Source organism: Fringilla coelebs (genome assembly GCF_963513975.1).
Source record: "Fringilla coelebs genome assembly, chromosome: 3".
NCBI classification, from domain to species: Eukaryota; Metazoa; Chordata; class Aves; order Passeriformes; family Fringillidae; genus Fringilla; species Fringilla coelebs.
In genome coordinates, this window is record NC_140030.1 from 21,122,200 (window position 1) to 21,145,236 (window position 23,037).

General features: G+C 38.1%; 1 protein-coding gene across 1 annotated transcript in view; it reads left to right on the top strand.

The window, feature by feature from the left end:
* The window catches only part of DLGAP2 (DLG associated protein 2), a gene marked incomplete at its 3' end in the record, with an annotated part of 444,743 nt that overhangs the window by 359,716 nt on the left and 61,990 nt on the right, over positions 1 to 23,037 (top strand). The window contains exons 5-6 of the mRNA XM_084202322.1: positions 4,133 to 5,202; positions 20,908 to 21,119. Of these exons, the coding sequence (XP_084058448.1) occupies positions 4,133 to 5,202; positions 20,908 to 21,119 (1,282 nt within the window). The remainder of the gene's footprint in view (positions 1 to 4,132; positions 5,203 to 20,907; positions 21,120 to 23,037) is intronic.

Sequence of the window (23,037 nt, forward strand, 5' to 3'; positions counted from 1 at the left end):
CAGTGTTCCAGGGACGCTAGAAATGCACTGCTCTAATGTTTCATTACATAGAGGGTTTCAGCCTTCTAACCTAAAACATTAATACCAATTATTATTCATCATTTTAAATATTATTCTTGGTCTTTGAACCTATCTTTCTCTCCTTGATACTGCCTAGCTCAAGGAAAAATCTTGGATGATCTAAAAATAGTGGCCATACCCCAAACACAGGCAAACCAACATCTGCTTGGAGCAAGAGAACAACTCTCAAAAAGTCCAGAACTGAAAACAGGAGAAAAAAAAAGCAGTACACAGCATGGCAAAAGGGGAAACATTTGAAAGAGATAGGAAGGGATGCAGAAATCCTTCCATCTGCAGAGGTTAAAGGTTGACATATCTGTAAAGCAGTCTCTGAAAAAGAAGAGCTTTAAGGGATTTTCAGGGTTTTGGAATTACTGGATTCTCTGATATAACAGCCCTTGTCTTGTTCTAGGTCCACCCCCAACCCCAGTCTTTAAATATTATCTGACTATCCATTGAAGTTAGTTGGAAGATTCCATTCTGCTCTGATGAAATCTAAAAAAAGCCATTCCTAGGCTCTCATATTATATTTTTCTCTGTTCCTATTCCTTTATCTCTTTTTCTGCTTTGGGTTATTTGTTCTTCTGTCTCCCTTTAGCTCTTTAGTTCTGATGGTGGCATTTTATGTTTTTAGAGTGATTATCTGGAGCAAACATAAGAGCTGCTGTAAAAAAAAAAGCCAAACTTCAAGTTATAGACTAAAACTTCAGTCCAATTTGCCATTATCTGATCTATCAAATATGAAACTATTTAATTAATCCAAAAATATTAAATTTCTTTTGAAAGGATTGCGAAAAAAGTTGTTGTAGCTTTATGAATTTTTATTAATCAGCTGTGTTGTGGTCATTGACCATAGACATACTTTTAGCCCCCTGCAAATTCTAGGAAAGCATGTTAGCTTAATTGAATTTTAAGCTAGGGCATTTTTCTTGGCAAGGTAAGAGCTAGCACATGGGCAATTACACTGCTCTGGTACCACACAGTAATTCATTCAGCCACAGCTCCATGGTTTCTTCAAGCACTTCAGTCTCCTGAAGAAAGTTGACTGAATAGTACAAAGCACAAATTACTTGATAAATTTATATATTGTATTTCAAAATTATGAAGATTTTTCAAAATATTTGTATGAAAAACTAGTTGTATCTGGGATAAAGAACAAGTCTGATATCCTAGATTGACAAACCTAATTAGAGTGATAAATTTAAATGATGCACATGTAAGTAATTTGGGAGTTTACCTAGTTTTAGTTACTCTCTATGACAGAGTTAAGAGGGGGCAATTACTTCTGGAAAACATCTACTTCTTAATTCCTGTTTTAATTATTTTGATTGCGCTTAATAAATGCCTATAGCAGTTTCTAGCTACCGTGTTTCAAACAAAAATAATTCAGACATTCCATGTAGCACATAAAATGCTATATGAAAGCATGCTATGTGAAAGCAACATACAGAAAATGGTATTTTTCTGTAGTTTTAAAATGAGCTGGAATCACAGGGAGCCATGAGGGACAGAAAAGCTGTTGTTTGATTATCCATTGCCGTGCAGTCAAATCATCACCTCTCATATTCCTAGGGATGTAACAGGACAAAAATATTTGAAGCCTTCTGGGTTCTGTTTGATGTTACATGAGGCCTAAACAAATCACCAGGGACTAGCAATTCCATGCTCAAGAACTCCTTCAACATTAGTTTCTTATTCTCTTTCTTTCATTCTGGATTTCTGCTGTGCCCCTTTTTTTTCTCTAAATACACTGGTGAGGCATAGTACAAGTTATATTCATTCATAGAGGGGCAAGATTGTGGTGAAAAGGCTTGGTGTTGACTGTCATCATGTTGTTAGAGTGACAGAAGAGTTTCCTTCCACCTCCCTCTGGCTCACACTTCTCTGAATATTAATATCAGAAAATCCACAAGCACTTTGGAAAATATTTCCTATATTGCAGCTCCCTGTTTCTGTAAAAGGAGAACAGTACCTTCCTTGGGTTGGAAGGCACATTCAAAGGTCATCTAAACCAACCTCCCTGTAATGGGCAGGGACATCTTTGATGAGATTAACCTCTTCCAGTGTTTTACCACCCTCATTGCAAAAAAAACTTCTTCAGTCTATCTAATCTCATGGGTTTGTAAGAACTACAGTAGCAAACTCTGTCAGGTGCTTTGGGAACCCTTTATGGGAAGTACAGACTAAGTGAATTCAGCACATTCAGCACATGGTCCATTATCATTCCCCTGATAAGGCTTGGTAGTATCCTGGGTAAAGTACCACTTAATACATGACTACTTTATGTGGCTGAATTCCAAAGCACTGTCATAATTTACTGCCACATCTGTATATAATCAAAATTACGTCATTTCAGAGAAACAGTTATATTTCCTTCCTGTAACTGCATTTATGCAAGGTATTATAACCTAAGTAGGACAACAGACTGGGCAATCAGCTGTAATAAGATTTTGTTTTAATGTAATAATAGCCAAGAATTAAGTAAAAAAAACAGACAGGAAAACAAGAAGCAGAAAAGGATACATGCACAGACCCATCAGTTTGATGCCATGATAAAGTATGGAGGTGGCATTTATACATCTTTGACTTCAGTGTGGCATCATTATGCCTAGGCTGAAGAATACTTCACTGTTTATTAGTTTAATGCTGAATTCATTTTAAAACATTGTGTGCAACTCTGTAGAAATTAGGGTGTAATAAAATTATCAAAACATCTCCCACAGTAGGAAATACACAGCATTTAGGTTAAGGTATCATGATATAACACATATTAGTTGAATAAATTAAGAGAGATATGAGTATTGATCTGTTTCATTACCATATCCAGGCATTAAGTTTTCACCAGCAATGGAAATATGATTTAGGAGAGCTTTGTCATATGGTTAGAAACTCTTCCAAGTGCTGTCAATTACTGTGTTATCTCTAAAACCTGGTTTCAAGTGTCCAGTTAATAAATATTCTCTAGTTTCCATTTTGGTTGAGACCTGCAACTTCCTGCAACCACCTGTGCAAGATTATTTAGATTTTTAGAGCAAATTTGCAGAAAGGCTGTGCTAAGTGGGTTGTATAAACACTTACACATCTGTCTTATCCTCTAAAGGATTATCTTGCATCTTATCTCTTTGTCTGCTATTGAATTGTTTCTTAAATAAGCTGAAATTGAAGAGGGAAAGTGAATGGGAAAATCAAATTGAAGTATTTCTGGGGTTGTTTTTAATTTTCTGTTTGTAACATTTGACAGCTGCAAGAAATTGCATGAGAGAAAAAGATATCAAAGGCTTAAGTATCAAAATCTTTGCTAACAAGCTACTCTTATTTAGCAATCACGCTTGCATAATAACCACAACTTGGAGCACATGATTCATAAGAGCAAACAATCAAGTATATAAAACCCCATAGCTTGTACCTAAACATATTTGGGGGCTTTTTAGGAATAACTTAGAGTGACTAAGTAAATATTTTGTAGTGTGGTCATACAAAGTTTTTATTGATAAATTGTTTAGCAATACAAAAAATCAGCTTCATTTCAGGACGTTCATATTTTTTTTCTTTTTGCTGTTTATCATTTATACTTATGAAGAGTGAACTTAGGATCCTGAAGCTGAGATTCATTGAAGAAAATGAAGTTCAATTTATGGTACAAAAATTACTCCATAGAGAAAGGATACATTTAATATATCCAACAGTGAAACTGCCAAAATAGAAACTAGACCCACGTAACTTAAATGATTAGTCACAAAGCTTGACATATGAGCTATAAATATTAAGCAATAAACTGAATACTTGAATGTATGCATTAAATTTGAGTAAATTTACACAATGAAGAGCTTCATAGCATCTAGAATTACTGGCCCACAATTTTGCAAAGAGAAAGGAGGCTGTATTCTCCCCATAATTTATTCATAGTGAACAGTTTTAATTAGTTTTTAAATAGTAGAAGAAATTTCATGAATGGTGAGACTTTCCACCAAGGTCATAGAGAAAAAATGTTTGGTTTTTCAATATACTTAGAATTTTCAAATTAATCTTTTAATCAGACACATAACGCAGGTTTTATGTGTTCTCATGACAGACCAGCAGTACTCATGGTCGCCTTCTCAGCACTTCAATGAAGAAAGATACTCTCCTGCTCCGAGGAATATGAAAGGATTATCTGGTAGTCGCAATCAACCACAGTTATGTTCAGCTCATACTTGTGGCTTAGCATCCCCTGAAGATTGTGAACATACCCACGACCTTATCCACCATGGGCAGGAGCCAAGGCCGTCGTATCTTCTCAGCCCCACGGAGAGTTGCCCGCTGGACCACCACCGTTGCTCGCCCCGCAGCTCCATCCATTCTGAGTGCATGATGATGCCCATGGTAATGGGCGATCACATGTCAAGTAGCACTTTCCCCAGAATGCACTACAGCTCACATTACGACTCCAGAGACGACTGCGCCATGTCTCACGGTAACCCCAAGATTAACCGTATTCCTGCAAACCTTTTGGACCAGTTTGAGAAACAGCTTCCTCTTCACCGGGATGGGTTTCATACTTTACAGTACCAGAGGACCTCAACAGCTGCGGAACAGCGCAGTGAGAGCCCGGGGAGGATTCGCCATCTCGTTCATTCCGTCCAGAAACTTTTTACTAAATCTCATTCTCTGGAAGGATCATCCAAGGGCAATGTTAATGGAACAAAGGGAGACAGTCGAGGGGACGATCATCATCACGGTCACCATTCCAAGCATAGCAAAAGGAGTAAAAGTAAGGAGCGAAAACCAGAAGGCAAGCATAAATCTGGAATGAGTAGCTGGTGGAGCTCTGATGATAATTTGGACAGCGATAGCACTTACCGAACCCCTAGCGTGGTAAATAGGCACCATGCAGATCATATATCCCACTGCTATCCTGAGGCACTCCAGGGGCATTTTGGGGATCTCTCATTGAAGACTTCCAAAAGTAACAATGATGTGAAGTGTTCGGCTTGTGAAGGGCTACCAATGACCCCTGATAGTAAATACATGAAAAGGAGTTCTTGGTCCACGCTTACAGTAAGTCAGGCTAAAGAAGCTTATCGCAAATCATCACTGAACTTAGATAAGCCTCTGGTTCATCAGGAAATCAAACCTTCTTTGAGGCCGTGCCATTACCTTCAGGTAAGAGGAAGATTTTCTTGAGATTTTTAATGGAAAGAGCATCGCAATATATGCCATAGTCATTGTAAAAAAATATACAAAGGTACCTCTCAAAGAATTTCTGTATGGCTCTCCTAATGCAGGTAGCAGATATTCCATTAAAGTGAGAAATCTGGCTTTTGTCTTTGTTTATAGACCACAGAATAAAAACTATAAAACGGGTGTGATATAAATTTGTTTCAGGTCAGTAGAGGTGTTTTTATCTTTGGAATTCATACAGAACACCTTGATGAAATATATATATCACACTAAAAAGGGAGCAGTACTCTCAGCAGTCTGAGAGCTAGAAAGAGTGTTTCAAATACATCCATGAATGGGTGATTTTAAAAACAGGCTGTGGGGAATCCTATTTTTGTGGTTTTTTATTCCTTCTCTCCATGTTTTTGTAAGTAACAGATGAATGGATTTGCTGGTGTACCAAATTGCTTTGTTGTGGTGATGATCACCCACGTATTTCTTTTTAATGACTGGATCACCCAGGATCCTATTGAACTGAGCTTCTTTTGAAGCCATACTATAACATCTGTGTTAAAAGATGCATGGGTACCTCAGGGAGAGAGATATTTCAGGCCTGGGCCTCAGACTGGTTTTGGTGGTGTTCTGCACGTGTCCTGTCTTGCAACAGCAAAGAAGCTCTCACTTTCTCCTATATTTAAATTTTAATACCTCCTTCTTGATGCCATTTGCCACTCCAAAATCATGCTAAATGTAACTATTTACCATGCTGAAAAATGATCTGGATCATAAAGTGACATACACTTAAAGAATACTTTCCAAAATACTATTTTTGGACATTTGTATAATTTACCTGGCCTACGTCCAGCACAGTCCCATCACAAGTGACATAAGCACATCAGATTATACAGAGAGCTCTAGTGAGTGCAGAGCAGAGAGAGTACATCAGAGGATAACTTCTTCAGCTAGCTTTGTCACCAGAAAAAAAAGTAGTATACAATTATTCCTTTAATATTTTATACTAAGTATGGCCTGCAAAGCCCATGTTGTTCTGAGTACGTTCTCTTCTATTTCTTCCTAAGAAACTCCTCTTTCTCCAGAACTTCACCAATTCTCACATTAACATGGGGAAATCTCTAGTCCAGATCTATGTATTATGAGATTTTCAGTTTCTCTGGGCCCTGCAGAAATGACTGTACTTCTGTGCAGAACTCTCTCCTCTCAGAGCTATAGGTATCCAATAGTGATGAGTCACACTGGAAGAGCCAGATCTTTTCAAATGCATATGCAGACATCCAGGATCAATCTTCCCTACTGAAACTGGGAAAGTTTCTGATTGCAGAGAAAGGAAAATAAATTGCAGCCCCCGGAGCATTGCCATGCAAATTGATTCCAATCTAGACTGACAGCTGTGGTATTTTATCATATCCAAGTACATTCTCATGTATGTAAAATAGACTGCACTTCCCTGGAAGTTTTTGATCTAACTCAACGCGCCAGAACTGGAAGTGCGTCATGTGCAGAGACTTCCATTCTGTCTGTGTTCTAAAACCATGCATACAGCTGTGACATTACAGAGAAGTTTAGAAATGATTAGATTTTTCCTTCCCATTACATACTTCTACCCTGAAAACTCTGGTTCCTCTATACCTCTTTTGGGTTTAGTGCTTTCCTTCTGAATCACATTTCACTGTTTCTTCTTCCCCATCCCCCATCTCCTACATCTCAGTTGATGCAGAAGCTATCAATTTTTAATTTTCATTTGCCTTCTCCTCACTCCCAACTTTTATCAGCATCCTCAAGTGAATGTGAAAGACTGAGCTCACAAACTAACTTGGTTATCACTAAGCTTTAGATCAAGCCCAGTGACATGCCTAAGGGTTGGAAAAGCACACTTCTTTACAGACATTTTTTATGCATTTTGTGAATTAGAATTACTACAGAAAGGAATTTTCATTCAATAATTAGAAAGGCTTATCCAGCTTAAAATCTAGGAGATGTGAATTCAAATTTTTGCTGCACAGAGACTTTGTGATCTTTGTTTTTAAGACCCTTTAAAAATGGGACAGTACCCATTCCCTGTTCACAGGGATCCTATAATGGAAATGTGTTACGACTTAAGTGCTCAGTTACTACCACAAGGAATCTACACCTGTGTTCAAAGCAATAATACATGGAATGCTATAACAGAAATATTCTCATTATAAAATATTTAAATAAAACATATGTTTCATCATATCAGAATATGCCATTCAGAGCACAGATGTCCTTCAGACTGAGGGGCTGGCTTATTCACTGCCCAAGGTCAGCAAAAATTTGAGGGATTCCATTCTGCCAATGTCATAACTAAATGCTTGATTTCAAAACTTCTGCATTGAGGAATGTTGGGCCGTCACAATGTAATCATTAAGACCAGAAATATGTCCCATTATTGCCTCTTCCAGGAACTTTCTCTCTGACCCAGGAAATGTAATTTTTTAATCTCTGAACACTTCAGTTGCTTTATCTGCAAAACTGAGGAGGGATATTTAACTTTTCTGATGGCAGTGTAAGCAGCAGCACTGAATAATGATTGGATAAATATAATCATTAGGTTCAGAAACTGAGAAAAGTAGAGAAACATGTCAGAATCCCTACCCAGGAGATTTGGCTGCCTTGCTCAAAAGTAGATGGCAATGAGAATTCAAGGATTATGAAGTTGATGTGCAGCAGCAGATTTCCCTGAGGTGCACAAGTGAACAGATTAGCATAAAACCCCAAGGCCTTTCACAGGGTCTCTGTTTTTAAAGTGGTTTTAAATACATTTGTCCTGACTGATGTTAGCTATATATTTTTAATTCTTTTTAAAATAAAAAAGGACTGTGAGATTACAGTCCTTCAATGAATACACAAATATGTAAGCATACCTCTGAAAAACAAAAAATGAACATCTATATTTATATATTATTATCAAATTTTTTTGTTTGTTCTACTACCTTTTTTCTACTTTTGCTCTACCACCTAGTTATATGAGGTTTCTCAGTAGCCCATCTCACTTTTCTATCTATTGGCCTTCTTCCTCTTATTTTTTTCAGTATCTGCATGAAATATTTCTACTTCTGTTTTCCACTGAGACTTTTGATATGCAGAATCTCAAGCTGAAAGACCATGGCAGTCTCAGACCTGTGCTTGAGACTTTGTTTACTGCCTTATGTTTCTGAGCTTCCACTTTGTCTTCTGTCATAATTACTGAGCTTCTTTTCCTTCAAACTGAAATTCTGAAGAGTGAGTATAGGAATTTTCTTTCTAAGAAGGAAGCTACTAGCAAATTAACAAATGCCTGGAAAAAGGAGATAAGACAAGGGATTTTGAAGTTGTCTGCTCTTTATATGCTTCAGTCATGTCCTAGAGTTGAAAGCAAGTATTTCTTTAACCTGATAAATCTCCAAGCTTAATCTCTGGCTCCTCTTTTAGGGTTTTGCACTTCCTTCTCCTCACAGAGTCCTTGCAGCTAAGGCATCTCCTTGGACTGGAGTGTGGTGCTGTAAGTCAGAGGTGATTCAGTCAACATGCCTTTTTCAAGCATGGGTGGTCATCTAGTCCTAAAGTGGATGGTTTGAGAGAGCTAAATTAGTTGAAATAAAGCTGTAAAAAATAGTGATTATTTCTGTCATTTAAAACCCAGATCAGATTTGCCTCACTCCTTCTGCAGTGGAAGTGATGGGAACACACAGGAACAAGGGAGAGGGGAAGAGTGAGAAGCTCATTTGGGAGGGCTGTAATGTCAATCAGGTGACCAATTATCACCTCAAGAGCAGAGGGCTACAGTTTGTAACTGTGCACTAACAGCATTATCACACCATATCTTGTGAATATTTTATCAGACCATATCTTGAGCTGCAGTTATCATGTATGGGCCTTTAATTTCCGTTTTGGATGCAGACAAATTGAGCAATCCAGTGCATTTCTGAGCATCAAACACTTTGCCACCTCACTCAGCAGCAAAATAGCCCAAATAGAACACACGTGCAATAATGCACACTTTGTCTAGTTTTAGCCATAGTGGCTGCTACTGTTTTCCAAGTCATTTTAATTTTAATATAAAATATGTTAAGAAGAAGATAAATGAGCTGTGAGATCTCCTCTGTCTTCATCAGCTGTTTTGGCTAATTAGGGTTCACATGTGTACAGTGCAATGACTTTGATTAATTCCATTCTGATATGAGTACTAGCAAGGAGCAAAGATTTTTAACAGCAAAAAAAAAAAGGATATGAACTAGATAACTGTGCAGAAAGGATGTGCACAAAAGAGTCACTTGCAATTTCCAAAACTGAAATAACTTTGAATGCTAGTTAAAGAGGAATCATTCCTATAATAGAGCCAAAAGATAGGCAAGGGCATCACACTCACCATGACTGTAGTTCTGGAGCACAGTGCTATGTGTCACTGATTAATATTCCTTCCTCATCCAACAGCCTCCAAAGCAGCAAGCAATTGGGGTAAACATACCACAAGGTACAGTGAATGAGTCAGCACTAAAAAAGGAAATAGCATGTTGTTCTAAAAATGGCTTCAATCCACTCCTGTCTTCCCAGTGCAGTTAAGTACCAGCGTCATCAGTTACAGCACAGGCACTGCTAAGCATGGGGATAATAATGTCAGCTGTGTACTCTGCAGAATGAAAGAAAAGCACAGTTGGTCTCTTGTAGGAAGAAAAAGAAAAAAGCAGCAGTTTCAACAAGGCTCTTTGCTAGTTTAAGTTAAGGCTACATGGAGAAAACCTTTGAGGACAAGTTAATGGATAAATAGGCCTTAAGCCCTCAGTTACATTTTCTCAGAAACTCTGCTGGTGGCAGCACAGATTCCCACAAATGAAACCACTGCCCTTGTGAGGCACACGGCTGCTTTGTACTCTCCCCCTAGTTTGCAAGGAGGGATTTGAACTCAATGCACTTTTCTCAGCACTTCATCTTTGTGAAACTAGATTGTATGTGCTTGCTTGACATAAAACCTGTGCATGAGCTACAGAAACTCCATCCAATCCTCTAGCAGTGAATGCACACTGTGGAGCTAGCCAGAGCTAGCAGAGTTTTGATACTCTCATCCAAATCACTCTCACCCACGCTGCCTTCACAATGATTTATGACCAGCCACCGCTGCAGAATTAACTGGGTTGTTTCCACAGCAGGAAAAGCTAGTACAGACAGTAGGGTAACAGGGCAGTCTGCATCCTAGATCAGCATGGACAAATGCTGTACCATTTGGTTTTCTACAAGGATGTCTCAGCCACCCCTATGCCCTCCCAGTCAGCAGTGGAGGTGTGCAAGACAAACAGGTAGTGCCCAAACAATAAGGGAAATGAAGGGACAGTTTTTTGCCCTACAGTCCATTCACAGTGTTAATGTCAGCCTGCAACATCTTGTGGAGCATTAAATAAAAAGGAGCAATAAATCTTACACCTTCCTGTATTTACAAAATACTGATGGCTTTGTGTATCACAAATCCTAGAATACCTAAATACCCCTCCCAAGGGGGAAATACATTCAATCAATGATACTGTAAAGCAAAGCTCTGACCTAAGAGCTGTCTTAAATCACTGGTATCTTGAATTACTGTGTTAATCAGTGATACAGGGCACTGCTTCCATGACCATGTACTAGGATCCTCATATTGGATAAAATGAATTACTGACACTTTTTTCCAAACAAGAGTAGAAAGATTTCAGAGTTAGTATTTTCTTAAAGCTGCCAGAACATGTCCCTATTACTGTGGAAATGTCAAAGCTATGAGTAGAAAAAGGAGGCCGTGATCCCACTGCCCTTTAATCAGGGGGAGTTGTCCTCCTTTATGATGTTAGAAACGTGCTGCCAAATTGCTTCTCAATGTTCACTTCACTGAATCTGAAGGCTGACCTTTGCAGTTGTTACTCAAAGGTGTCACTGGTTCTGAAGAAGTTTTCATGCAGGATAACTTACTGTAATATACACTCAAGCCATCTGTCGAAGGAGACTGCACTTGGGGCTGCAGGCTTGCTCCTCTCTAGAGCAGTCCATGCCATTCTTCCTGCAAGAATTTGACCATAAAAATGGGGAAGTATTCACAAATGTTGCTTTGTTTTTTGGTTTTTTCCCTGGGTTTGGCCATCTTACAATGCTGTGCTTAAAGTTTGTTTTTTAGAGTAGAATTGCAAATGTGTTTAAATAGCTCATTGTCCATATGGACAAGTTTCCTGGTGCTTTGGTAGGGAAACACTTTTTTAAAAAGTATGAAGATAATTAAGCATTACACAGTAGATAGACAGGAGAAAAATACTCATTTTGCTCTGGAAGCCAGATAGTTGCAGTCATCTGGACTTAACCATTCAAAACATTATGTCAATCTTCGGTTAAAATAAAAAAAAATTGATGAGAGGCAAATACAGCTGTTAAATAGCCTTTAAAATATTTATGTTTTAAAGACATGTTCTGGTTTTTCAGTAGTAGATCTGTAACAAACTTAAAAAAAAGTTATATAATTTCTTGCTTCATTAAATAAGATGCTGTTTACCACAGGCCACTTTCTGAGTCAGCCCTGCATATGCTGCCTTTGAGGTTCATCCTTAGGTTCAGCCTTGTGATAGCTCTGCAGCACTGGAGACCTCGCTCCTCAGTCCCTGTGATTTCAGAGGTGCTGTGCATTCTAAGTCTCTTGGGAGCACCTCTCCTTTTCTTCTTTTTAGGGACATTTTTTTTCTCTTACTTTATACTTCTGTAACCTTGAATAATCTGTGGGATCTTGCCCAGCTCAGAAAAACTTGTAGTCAGCTTCAGTTGCTGATGTTGTGGTTCCCTGGGCCTCACCTGCTGCCTGTCAGCCAGGCAGCCCAGCTGGCAGGTGTATTCCAGGCTCCCTTTCACCTGTAGTAAGAGACAGGCTGCAATTCTCTTTAGGTCTTTGGCCTTTTGATGCTTGGTTTCAGCAGAATTTGCATTTAATTCAATTTATAGAAAAAGATTTAAAGGAAAATGCAACTATGAGCTGGCCCAAAAAGACAAAGATATAGGAAAACAAACTCTGGGTGCAAACTCCCTTCCTTGGCAGAAAAGCTGCTTTTGGCCCTCATGCAAGGTTCCAAGTTATGATCTTTGATGTTTCTGTGAATTTCCTTTAGTACAATAATTGCTACCTTATGCTACATCTATTCTATCAAATTACATGCTGTCAGGACGGTTTCCTTGGCACTGCATTCTGATCCTCAGTACTGTTACATGGCTCAGCAGGTCTCAGGCATTTTTTCCATCCAAGCTTGCCAATTTTTTCCTAAATTCCCTCCTGAGTGCTCTTGGTTCAGTACTAAGCACAGGCCAGGCTGTGTTCCTGGTAGCCACACTTTTTCAGAGGTGAAGGTTGCTCCACATCATGGGGGTGAAGTGCTGCAGGGCAGAGACCTCCAGGCAAGACAGGGGGTCTTTAGTGACCTGTGTTTGCCCAGCCCCAAGGCAGCCACCAAACCATTTGCATCCTTCTCTCTCCCAAGTTCTTTTGGGTGTGCAGCAGCACAGTGATTTGTACCAACTCACCAGCTCAGCTGAACTGTTACCTTTACTCATCCTTATTACTCTTGTTAGGGTTATTTTCAGGTAGCACTCTAGGTCATATGACCATTACTAGCATTGCTTGAAAAGCTGAATATTGCTTAAGGAAAACCTGCCCCAGTGAAGTTAATGGTAATATAATTTTAAAGTGGCTTGAGCTGACCACAAAGCAAGGTCCTTGATCACATAGCAAAGGAAACACACAGCCAGTGGAAACGCAGGTGTCTCGGTTGAAACTGTGCTGGTTTTGTCCCTTAGATTGAGAGACTATAAACAGGTTCTCATATAAGCAGAGGCCAAGCCCTCCCTTCAGTCCAAGTTCACCTTGTAATAAAGCTCTGGCACAAGATCTCAGTGAGCTTAGCAGGCTAAAATCACCCACAGGGTGGACAAGCCCATGACTGCCATCTGACTGAACCTTGCTCCACCGTGTCAAAACAGCAGAGTGCTGAGTGTCCCAGAGAGACCCAACAACACAGCAGAGGACTTCCAGGTGGCTGAACTGTAAGGATCTCTGCCATCAATGTGAGCAGAGAAGGTAATGGGGCAGGAATTTGGCCCACTTTCATCCAAATAGTATAAACAAAGCCACAAAGTCCTCACACCAATTGCGGTATTTAGCCATCCTGGAATTATGACTCACATAGTTGCTGAAGAACCAGTTGGGAAACATAGTCCTGGTTCTTTTTTGTTGTTGTTGCTGGTTTTGGGTTTTTTTGTTTGTTATTTTTTTGAATTTTGTTTTAAATAGTTTGTGAGATATGAGTTTTAAAATATGATTAAACTGGAAAAAGCACAGTTCAGAAAACAAAGAAGCAATTTTAGTACGCTGGACAGAAATCTTTCCTTCAAGAACTGCTTAGTACAGTTTGCTTGGAACTCCACATGAGAGAATAAAATTAGGCAATAAATAATGTTGACAACGATTTTCCTCTTTGAACATCTCCCAGCTGGAATAGTATGTTTGTGGTCTGCATGGGTGTCCAGATGATTAACAAATCCCAAATTCCTGAAGTCAAGTTATTTTCAACCCAATGTAAAGCATGTGTTGTTTGGGATCTACATTATTTCCTTCCTTTTCTGTAACACTATGGCTGTTCAGAGCAAAGCCTGGAGAGAATGGCTGGAAAGATAACTCTTGTTTTCTCAAATTAGCTCCTGCCTTGATGGACATTATCAACACACCTTTGGGAATGCTGCAAGAACTCTCTGTGCTTCTGAGCTGTCAAGAAGTTCAAGGAGTAGAGGGTGGCATGTGAAAATTAAAGCTAATTATGAAGGATGACATTGTTAGTGGTGAGGAGGAGTCTCTGGTAGGTTTTGTAGAGACTTTTCAATTACTTCATTGCATAATTCATGTTGCTTGCACAATGAATCAGCACATGGAAAAAAAAAAGCCACACAGAAGAAACTAGTCAAAAATGTGCACTGAGAATTGTGGTGAGTTGTAGACACAAGATTAGTTATTGAGGAAACAAACTTCTCTTTTCAGATACTACACTCTTCTTTCCTGCAAAAATCCTGAGCAACAGGGTCTAAAGTCCACAGCCAGTAAATAAGGGAATGTCTTAGTGCCATTAACCTCAGAAAAATATTCTTGTAATTGCTTTGGTGTTCCTTCTTGAGTGAAATTGTTGAAAACACAGAAGTCCAGCTCCCATCTCCCACTGCAGCATCAAGGAAACTTTCTGCTAGTGTAAAAAATCATCTCTGTCCGCTCTGCAAGATTGTCATTTACTTTCATCTACTTGCAGCTGTCCACAAAGGCTGCTTTTCTGAGCCTCTTGAAGACATGATCTAGGAGAAAACCTCTTACCTGCATTTCAGATTGTGTCATCTTCTTGACCAGGCTGAGAAAGCATAAAATTACAAAAATTATGTGTCTCCAACAGAATGTTTCATATCTTATCCTTCTTCACATCATGTAGAGTCTAATTTCATGTGCAGACAGCTTCTGCTTCTACCAAAATGTGAAAATTGTATTACTAAAATAAGATTTAGGTGAAAATCAATATTTCCATTAATTTTATATCTGCATGCTAATAAAATTTCACAGGACTCCTATGAGGTAGGTAATCCTCACTTTAACCTTTGGGAATGAGAATTATGAAGAAGTGATAGTCATCTCCCTCAGCTGAAGCCCTTTATTTAGAAGAGTTTCATTTCAGATAGTTAAGTAATCAGCACTTTTAAGCAGATCAGCAGTTTAGCTGTGGAACAACTTTAAAATTCTGGGAGCTGTGAGCAAATGCCATAGAAGTGGATGGAACAACAGGAGCTGCTTTATTTTGAAATATCAATGGCTGTTGCCATTTTGACTGTTTTCGCTAAACCCTAAACTGAAATAAACTAAAAAAAAAAATCAAATTAACAATGGTCAAAGTCCAGAGAATGAACATTTATTTGTTTCTTCCAGTTTTGTCATCAGTATTGCCTAGATACAAGATTAGATGTTCACACTCCTAGAATTAGTTTTAGGGGGCCTAGATTGCCTATTTCTCATAAGGAATAAGGAAAAGCTTTTTCCCCTCAGTCTAGTCAAACATTGGAACAGGTTGTCTAGAGAGGTTGTGGAGTCTTTTGAAATATTCTAAACCCAGCTGGACATAGTCAAATTATCACTGAATATCCTGAGTTGGAAGGGACCCACAAGGATCACTGAGTCCAGCTCCTGCCCCTGCACAGCACCATCCCCAAGAGTCACACCATGTGTCCAAGGGCACTGTCCAAATGCTCCTTGAACTCTGTCAGGCTCGGTGCTGTGACCACTTCCCTGCAGAGCCTGTTCCAGTACCCAAACACCCTCTGGGTGAAGAACCTTTCCCTGATATCCAACCTAAACCTCCCCTGACACAGCTTCAGGCCATTCCCTCAGGTCCTGTCACTGTCACCTCAGAGCAGAGATCAGGGTCTGCCCCTCCTCCTCCCCTCCCAAGGAGCTGTAACTGCAGTGAGGTCTTCCCTCAGTCCCCTCCAGGCTGAACAGACCTCAGCCCCTCCTCACACAGCTTCCCCTGAAGGTCTTTCACCATTTTTGTAGCAGTTCTGGGCAATTTGCTGTACCTGACCATACTTCAAGCAGAAGACTTGACTAGAGACCTCCAGAGTCCCTTCCAGCCTCAGTAATTCCACAATTTCTATTTTTTTCTGTAGTTTTGTTAAATCCATCCCTGTTTTCCTTGACAACGTGCTGGTTTTTCCTTCCTGATAATCAGGGGACAGACGTACAGCTGAAGTCCAGTTAAGGGTCCAAAATCCTTCTTCTGTCAAATCTGGTCTGAGCACAATCAGTGCACCCAACAGGAAGAATAGAAACATAGAACCATTTAGATTGGAAATTATCTTTAGGCCATTGAGTCCAGCTGTTAACTCAGCACTGCCCAGTGCACCACTAAACCATGTCCCTAAGCACCACATCTACACAGCTTTTAAATACATCCAGGGATGGTGACTCAGCTGCTTACCTGGGCAGCCTGGGCCATTTTAATCAAAGCACAACACAGCGTAAAACATATAAAATAATAAAGGAAGAAAAATAAGAACATAAGAATTCTACTCACATAAATATGTATTGTTTCTATAAAATGGAGATAGAAATAAGATTTAGAATAAAATTTAGAAATCATAAGTTTTGTAGCCATTAACTGGTTATGTGACACTCTTAACTATCTAAAAGTTAGCTTTAGAAATTTTAAAGCTAGCTCTGAAAGTTAGTAGCAAGGGGTATTTTAACACAGGAACTACTAAAAAGGAACAAGGATAGCAACAGTTTCTCTAAAGCAAGGAATTTTGTTTTTATAGTAACAAAGCTTCTAGAACACCCACTGTGAAGATGACAATTCGGTTTCTTCTGTAGGCTATAGAAGGTCGAACACCATCTTCTCAGTCCCATGAATTGCATTCTGAGCAGCAGGATGTTCATCATTTTGGAGCAAAGGTGCTTCTTGCTTTGTTAAGGGGCTGTAAAAGTTCTATCCAAACACTCTTTTACATAAAATTCGTGAGAGTTTTTGGCCTAGGGGCTGTATCTAAGCTCTTCAGGTAAATCCCTGATCACAAAGCTGCATCAAACCCTTTTATGTTAATGGAGTCCCTCTCTCCTAACCAGCCCTCCCCAGGAAATCTGTAAGGGCTTCATAAAAAGGCTGGGAGTCACAAAAAGAGGAGGAGATCTCTCCAAACATCATTGATTAGAAGCTGACCAAGAAAGTCTTCCAGAGCTGTTTCATCATAGAAGGAAAGAATAAGGCTACAGTACTTCGGAAAAAAACCCAAAAAACCAAAAAAACAACAAACAACCAAAAAAACCCCACCTTTTTTCTTCAGAAGATGATTTTAGGATCTGACAGGGAAATAACAGAAGGCCTTCCTGCTGCCTGTAATCAGATAGAGTAAGTCCAAGAAAGGAGAACTATCTGAGATTTTTCTTCGTGCTTTACATTCTGATTGCTAACTAGATGGACCTTCTTTATGTTACTTTGCAGGAACTAACTCTCCTTCATGGGGAATTTAGGATCCTTCCTAAGGTTCTGGAATTCACCCTCAGTTCAGCTTCATAACCTGTAGTAAGTGTTAGGTATCAAGTTCTTTATTAAAATCTACCCTAGGTGATTAATGTAAGATGTCAAAATGAATCAGTAGATGGACAATTGAAAGTTGTCAAATTTTCTAAATCTGGTGCTCCTAACAGCAACAGGGAATGATACTTATGAAGGAGACTCATCATTCTCTGTGAGAGCTGTAACCAGATCAGCAGCCAGACCTTGTCAGCCAGTTGTTCTTGCAAAAGGAAATTCATATGGTAATATGCACTAGAACTCCTCTGTGGATAGAAACTGCATATACAAGGATTCATGTTAACATCTAGAACAGAAGGAAGGCCTTTTTAGACATTATAAATATCAGCACTCATCACTGTATGTAAGTAGATAATTAGGGTAATTATTCCCAATTAGCAGCTGCAAGCCCTGCAGATGGGAATTTCAGGGGCTGGTAACTATTGTAAGGTAGAATTTCTGCAAGTTGCAAAGCCCTTTCCATATTTTGGAAGATGTATATTTAATCACCCTCATACATGATGTTAAATGTTTTTGTTAATATCTCAAAATAAAAATCTTTCCTGCACTTATATAATGCTTTTGCTTTTCTTTAAAGCTGTGTTGGGGTTTGAGGTAGCCTGGATTTGGAAAAATGTTTCCAAGTACTTAACCTATCAGCTCAAGTAAATAAAGAACTAGGCTGACCTGGGACTCAAATTTTGCTTCTATTCTCAGTCCATGAGGAAAAACAATGTTCTTTATTTTTTATTTTGAAGATGGCAAAAAGACTCTAGCTGTTCTCCAAAGCCCTGGTTGAAACCTTCTGAGAAAACACATGGTCAAGCTTCCTCACCAGGTTCCATAGGATTTTCACTGCACTCATTGTATTGTGCTCCTTTGAATGGCTTAAGAGAAAAAAAAAAACAAAACCCCCCCAAAACCCCAAAAAAACCCCAAACCCCAGATATTTTAATTGTGAATAATGTTGTAACAACCATAAATGCTTCTGTGATAGACAATTAATTGGTCTGATTAGAAAGGGATTCTTGTTGCCTTGTGTACCACATCATAAATGGAGCAGGACTTCAGTTTTTAGCTTTGGTCTTTAGCTGTTATGTGAATTCATAAAATTGATGAATACAGACAGCAAAAGAAATTCAATCAGCAGAAACAGTAATACACATAACTGTAAGGTTTGTCCTTATCACAGTGAAGAAGTTTAATTTTTTTAGATACTTTAATGCACAAAATCAGTCATTCCTATCTTTTAAAATGAGATTGCAACATCAATCAACAAATAAGCCTGTGTTGTACTCATTTAAATCCAGTCCTTATCTAGTTATTTGAACATGGAATTTCAGACAAAATAATGTTGAGAAAGTAATAATTTTCTGCATTCGAGTAAGTAAAAGGTTATTGATCAATGTCTTTTTAAAATTTCTATTTAATTATCTTTGAAGTGAAATGAAGGAAAGAAGTTTGAAGACTAAATAATCATTCTATGAAAAAGTTGTGAGGGCATTTTTTTAGAAAATAATATTAAGACATGATAATTCAGCTTGAGTAGTGAAAATTTAACAGCACACCTTGTAGTGAGCCTATGTAGATGCCAGTAACTGCTTTTTAGGCATTTGGATTTTGGCTTTAGCCATGCTGACATGCATTTAATACAGACTATTTAAAAATAAGAGTATGTTTGTATGATATCAAGTAATAAAATAGCTCTCTAATTCAGATTTTTACAGCTGTTAGAGTTGCCAGCTGTAGATTAAAAAATTAAATGCTGCATTTAATGTATATATATTTAGTATTTTAAGCAACTGGCTATGACTACTATGACTACATGTAAATGATCTTTCACGTATCATAGAATCATAAAAAACATTCCTGCTACATCAATCTTATACATATTAGTTCTGAGAAAAGAAATGAGAATGATGCATTGCACTTAGAGGCTTCAAGTTTGGGAAGATTTTTGAAGCTTCCTTTCACCATCCAAAGCTCAGTAATGTGAAAAGTCTGTTCCTTTGAGTGATGTAACCCGTATTTCACTTAGATTCATGCTCTGTCCTATTGCTTTGTATAAGTTTTTCTCTGATAGTTATCTCTAACATATTTCTGATATGTGCAATCTATTTCATCTCTTCTTATCTGACTTCATCTTCAGTCTTTTTTTTTTCTTTTTTCTGTCTTAAGCTTGGGCTTTTAAATTTAATATCTCTCTTTTTACTTGTTCACCCCCTTTAAAAACTTCATTTCTCCCTTAATCCCATTTTAGGACTCAAAGCCCCAGCTCTGTTCACCTGGTCTGCAGGGCTAATTCATTTGTCTTGAAAGGGCCACAGATGGCAAGCAGATCATGTTAATCCTTTACACCCAGCCTCCAAGACTGCTGAAACCAATGGGAGCATTTACTTCAGCTCCACAGTGAACTCTGTCTGTAGAAGCTTTCAAAAATGTTTGACTTGAAAATCTTTATTTGACATCCTGCTTGGCAGAAACTATGAAATATATGTCTAATTGAGATTTCAGACTTATAGTATATTAGTAAATAAAGACATTAAACTGCTTAATGTAGATGGAATAATAATGTTGGTAAAGGATTTGATGCTGCCAAGGGCATCTGCTTTGGTCCACTGTTGAACTCTGTCACATCCTGCTTTTTACCCATGAGTCCTTATAATGCATAACAGAGAGTTGCCTATATCCTTAAAACAAATTAAATGCATAAGTGTGTTTCTGGATTAGAGCCAGAGGACTCAGCACCTCGGAAGATTAAATATTAAAAAAAAAAACAAAAAAAACAATACTGGCAGAGACAGGCTGTGTTTAATCATAAGCATTGAAACAAGGCTGATTTCACTTTGGATTGAAGAATCCACTCCTGCTCAATTCTTTGGTAATTTGTGGTGAGGAGAGATTTCCATCCACCAGCTGTGGATTATCTGACTACCGATTTTACTTTTTGGAAATCCATTTGAACTGCATAAAGGGAACTGCAATCCTGCAACCACATATATTATTTAACTGGTTGAATTTCTGATATATTACAGCCTCTATCAACTATTTTGCAGTTTCTAAATAGAAAAAATACAAATGACCACTTTTTCTTTTCTTTTTTTCCACAGAAGTTTGCCCTAAATCCTAACCCCATCGATTTATGCCAAGATCATGGCTTAGTTTATCTGAAATACACCATTTACCTCCCTGAAAGCCCCTTATAAGGACTGCTGGTAATAAACCCCAAAGTGCTCAGCTTTCAATGAGTTATAGCTCTGAGATTCCTGATTAACCTATTGTTACCAGATTAAAATCTATGTGCAAATTTGAAGCTGTTTCCTGCAGTTTAGAGCATGTCTACATTGCAGCTCAGCTCACAATCCATGACTTCATTGTTCCTTGGGTTCTAACATCTATAAACTGAAAATACCCAACTCTGAAGTTGAAGTTAAATGGCAAAATTATTTAGGGTTCTTAGAAATCTCTTTATAAGCCATCTGTTTCTGAAGAATAAAAAGTCCATCACTTGTCTTTGTAAAATGAATAATGGAAAGGAAGTATTTAAACATATGGAAAGAATAAACCACATTCTGTGTGTGTGTTTTATGGTCTCCATTAGGTACCTCAGGATGAATGGGGAGGATACCCAGCTGGTGGGAAAGATGAAGAGATCCCATGCAGAAGAATGAGAAGTGGGAGCTATATTAAGGCCATGGGAGATGAAGAAAGTGGAGATTCTGATACTAGCCCCAAGACATCGCCAAAATTATCTGTTAGACCGGAGTCATTATTAAAATCCATTGCGCAAAGACCACTGGGAGATCATCAAAAGTAAGCTTTACTACACCTTTCTGGAAGTTGTCATGACTTGGATAATTTTTCCTTGTGTCTTATGAGTAATGGTCAGCTTCCATAGGAAAAAAAAATCTGTAGTTTCAAAGGTAAATTTTTTGCTTCATTTTAACTTAGTTACAGTTTCCTGTGGTTACTGGATGAAAACCTGGCATCTTCCACCCATGAAATAAACCTTCTACTTCTGAAGGAGTTTGTTATGTTTACTGAAGGAAATGTATACTTATTATATGCCAAAAGTTCAAAGTTCTGGGTTTTTTACTTCTCTAGAAGGACTGGTTTATATTAAAATTTTTGTTATTTAATTGCTTTCTCTGAAGTAGAAAATTATAGAATTTTCTCTGAAGTAGAAAATATATCTATACTAGATATAATAGTAAATATATAATTGTAGCACATATTGGGCATTTTACATCTTTTTTATCAGTGTAATGCTTTATGTATCAGCTATACTGTATCATACTCATCTAAACACATTGTGGATGATTTTGTTTGACTGGGTTATTTTTCAGTCATACTACCATTCATACTTCCTACAATATGGCCTATTAAAGAACTAAAGCAAATCTTAAAACTACAGGAAAGTATGTAGCTATATATGTTTTCCAATAGATCATTATTTTTCCTCTCCTTTTTACCTTTTCAATATATAATTTTATAAGTAAACTGTAAATATTCTTGTCAGGAAAGTTTCAAAGTGGTAGCCTGATTTAAAATCTGCAGATTCTGTGAATTTGACTGGATATTTCTCATGGCTTAGCAAATTTATCTTTTTTCCTGGGATATAAACTTGGACCAAGTGTTATTTATTGTTCTTGTAGGTAATACCATATGGTTTACCATAGTGATTCACCTTTTCATAAAACAAAATAAAACAAAACCATAGGCAAAAATCCTTTTGGCTTAATTAAATTGAACTATTTGCCGTGCAATCTGCAAGAAAGCCACCAATTTTCACTATTATTGAAGAGAAGAGTTTCCACCTTCATTGTTTCATATGGTACTGCCTGGCTGAGTTCTGGGCACTGTTGTAGGCCAGGGATCATTCCCAGACACAGTTTGGTTGCAGTAATTCCAGTTTTGGAGGGGATATCTTATTCATGCCACAAACTGAAATATTTTTTAAGACACTGTTCTAACTTACCAAACACTTAGACCAAATAAAATATATTCTATGATATATTCTATGTTGTTCTTTCCAGCTATGATTGGCCCACAAGGGAATCTGAGTAGCAGCACAAATTTTCCAGTGAGTGACAGGTCCTGGTGCCTGCTCTAGACCACTACAGCTTATAAACAGATTCAGGCAGCAATTAGACACAACTAAACATACATAATAAAATAAGGAATATATTTCAAAAAAGAAAGTATTCCTGATTTGTTAAATCATGAAGGCAGGGGGTTGTTAGCAGGCCAATACCAATGTTGTGTCTTCTGTCATTTTTCCATGTATTGTAAATACACCACTCAGAATTTAATTGATTGAAGCATGGGTGCACTGCTGATGCATGTACTGGGCTTGACAGCTGGGCTTGTTCATGGCCCCAGAGGATTTCATGGTATGGTTACCACTAACCAGTCAGAAAAGGAGAAAGCTTTTTGTAATACTGTAAAATACTATTAGGGATTCTGTTGGAAATTTGTCACCAGCACTGGACTGAGAATAATTGAGCAGCCAGGCTGCCCCTGCTGACAGATATCTTTAAAGTTCTCAGTTTTTCCTTGAACTGAACGGCAACACCTTGAATCTGCCAGCCTAACATTCACAGGTTTTTCCAGTGGACTTCCAACCGAAATGTGACAACTATTCTGGTTCTTGGAAATCTTTCTTGCAAAAATCTACAGATTTCAGCAATCCTAAAGGCAGACAGAAAATTTCTTGTTGCACAGAAATACC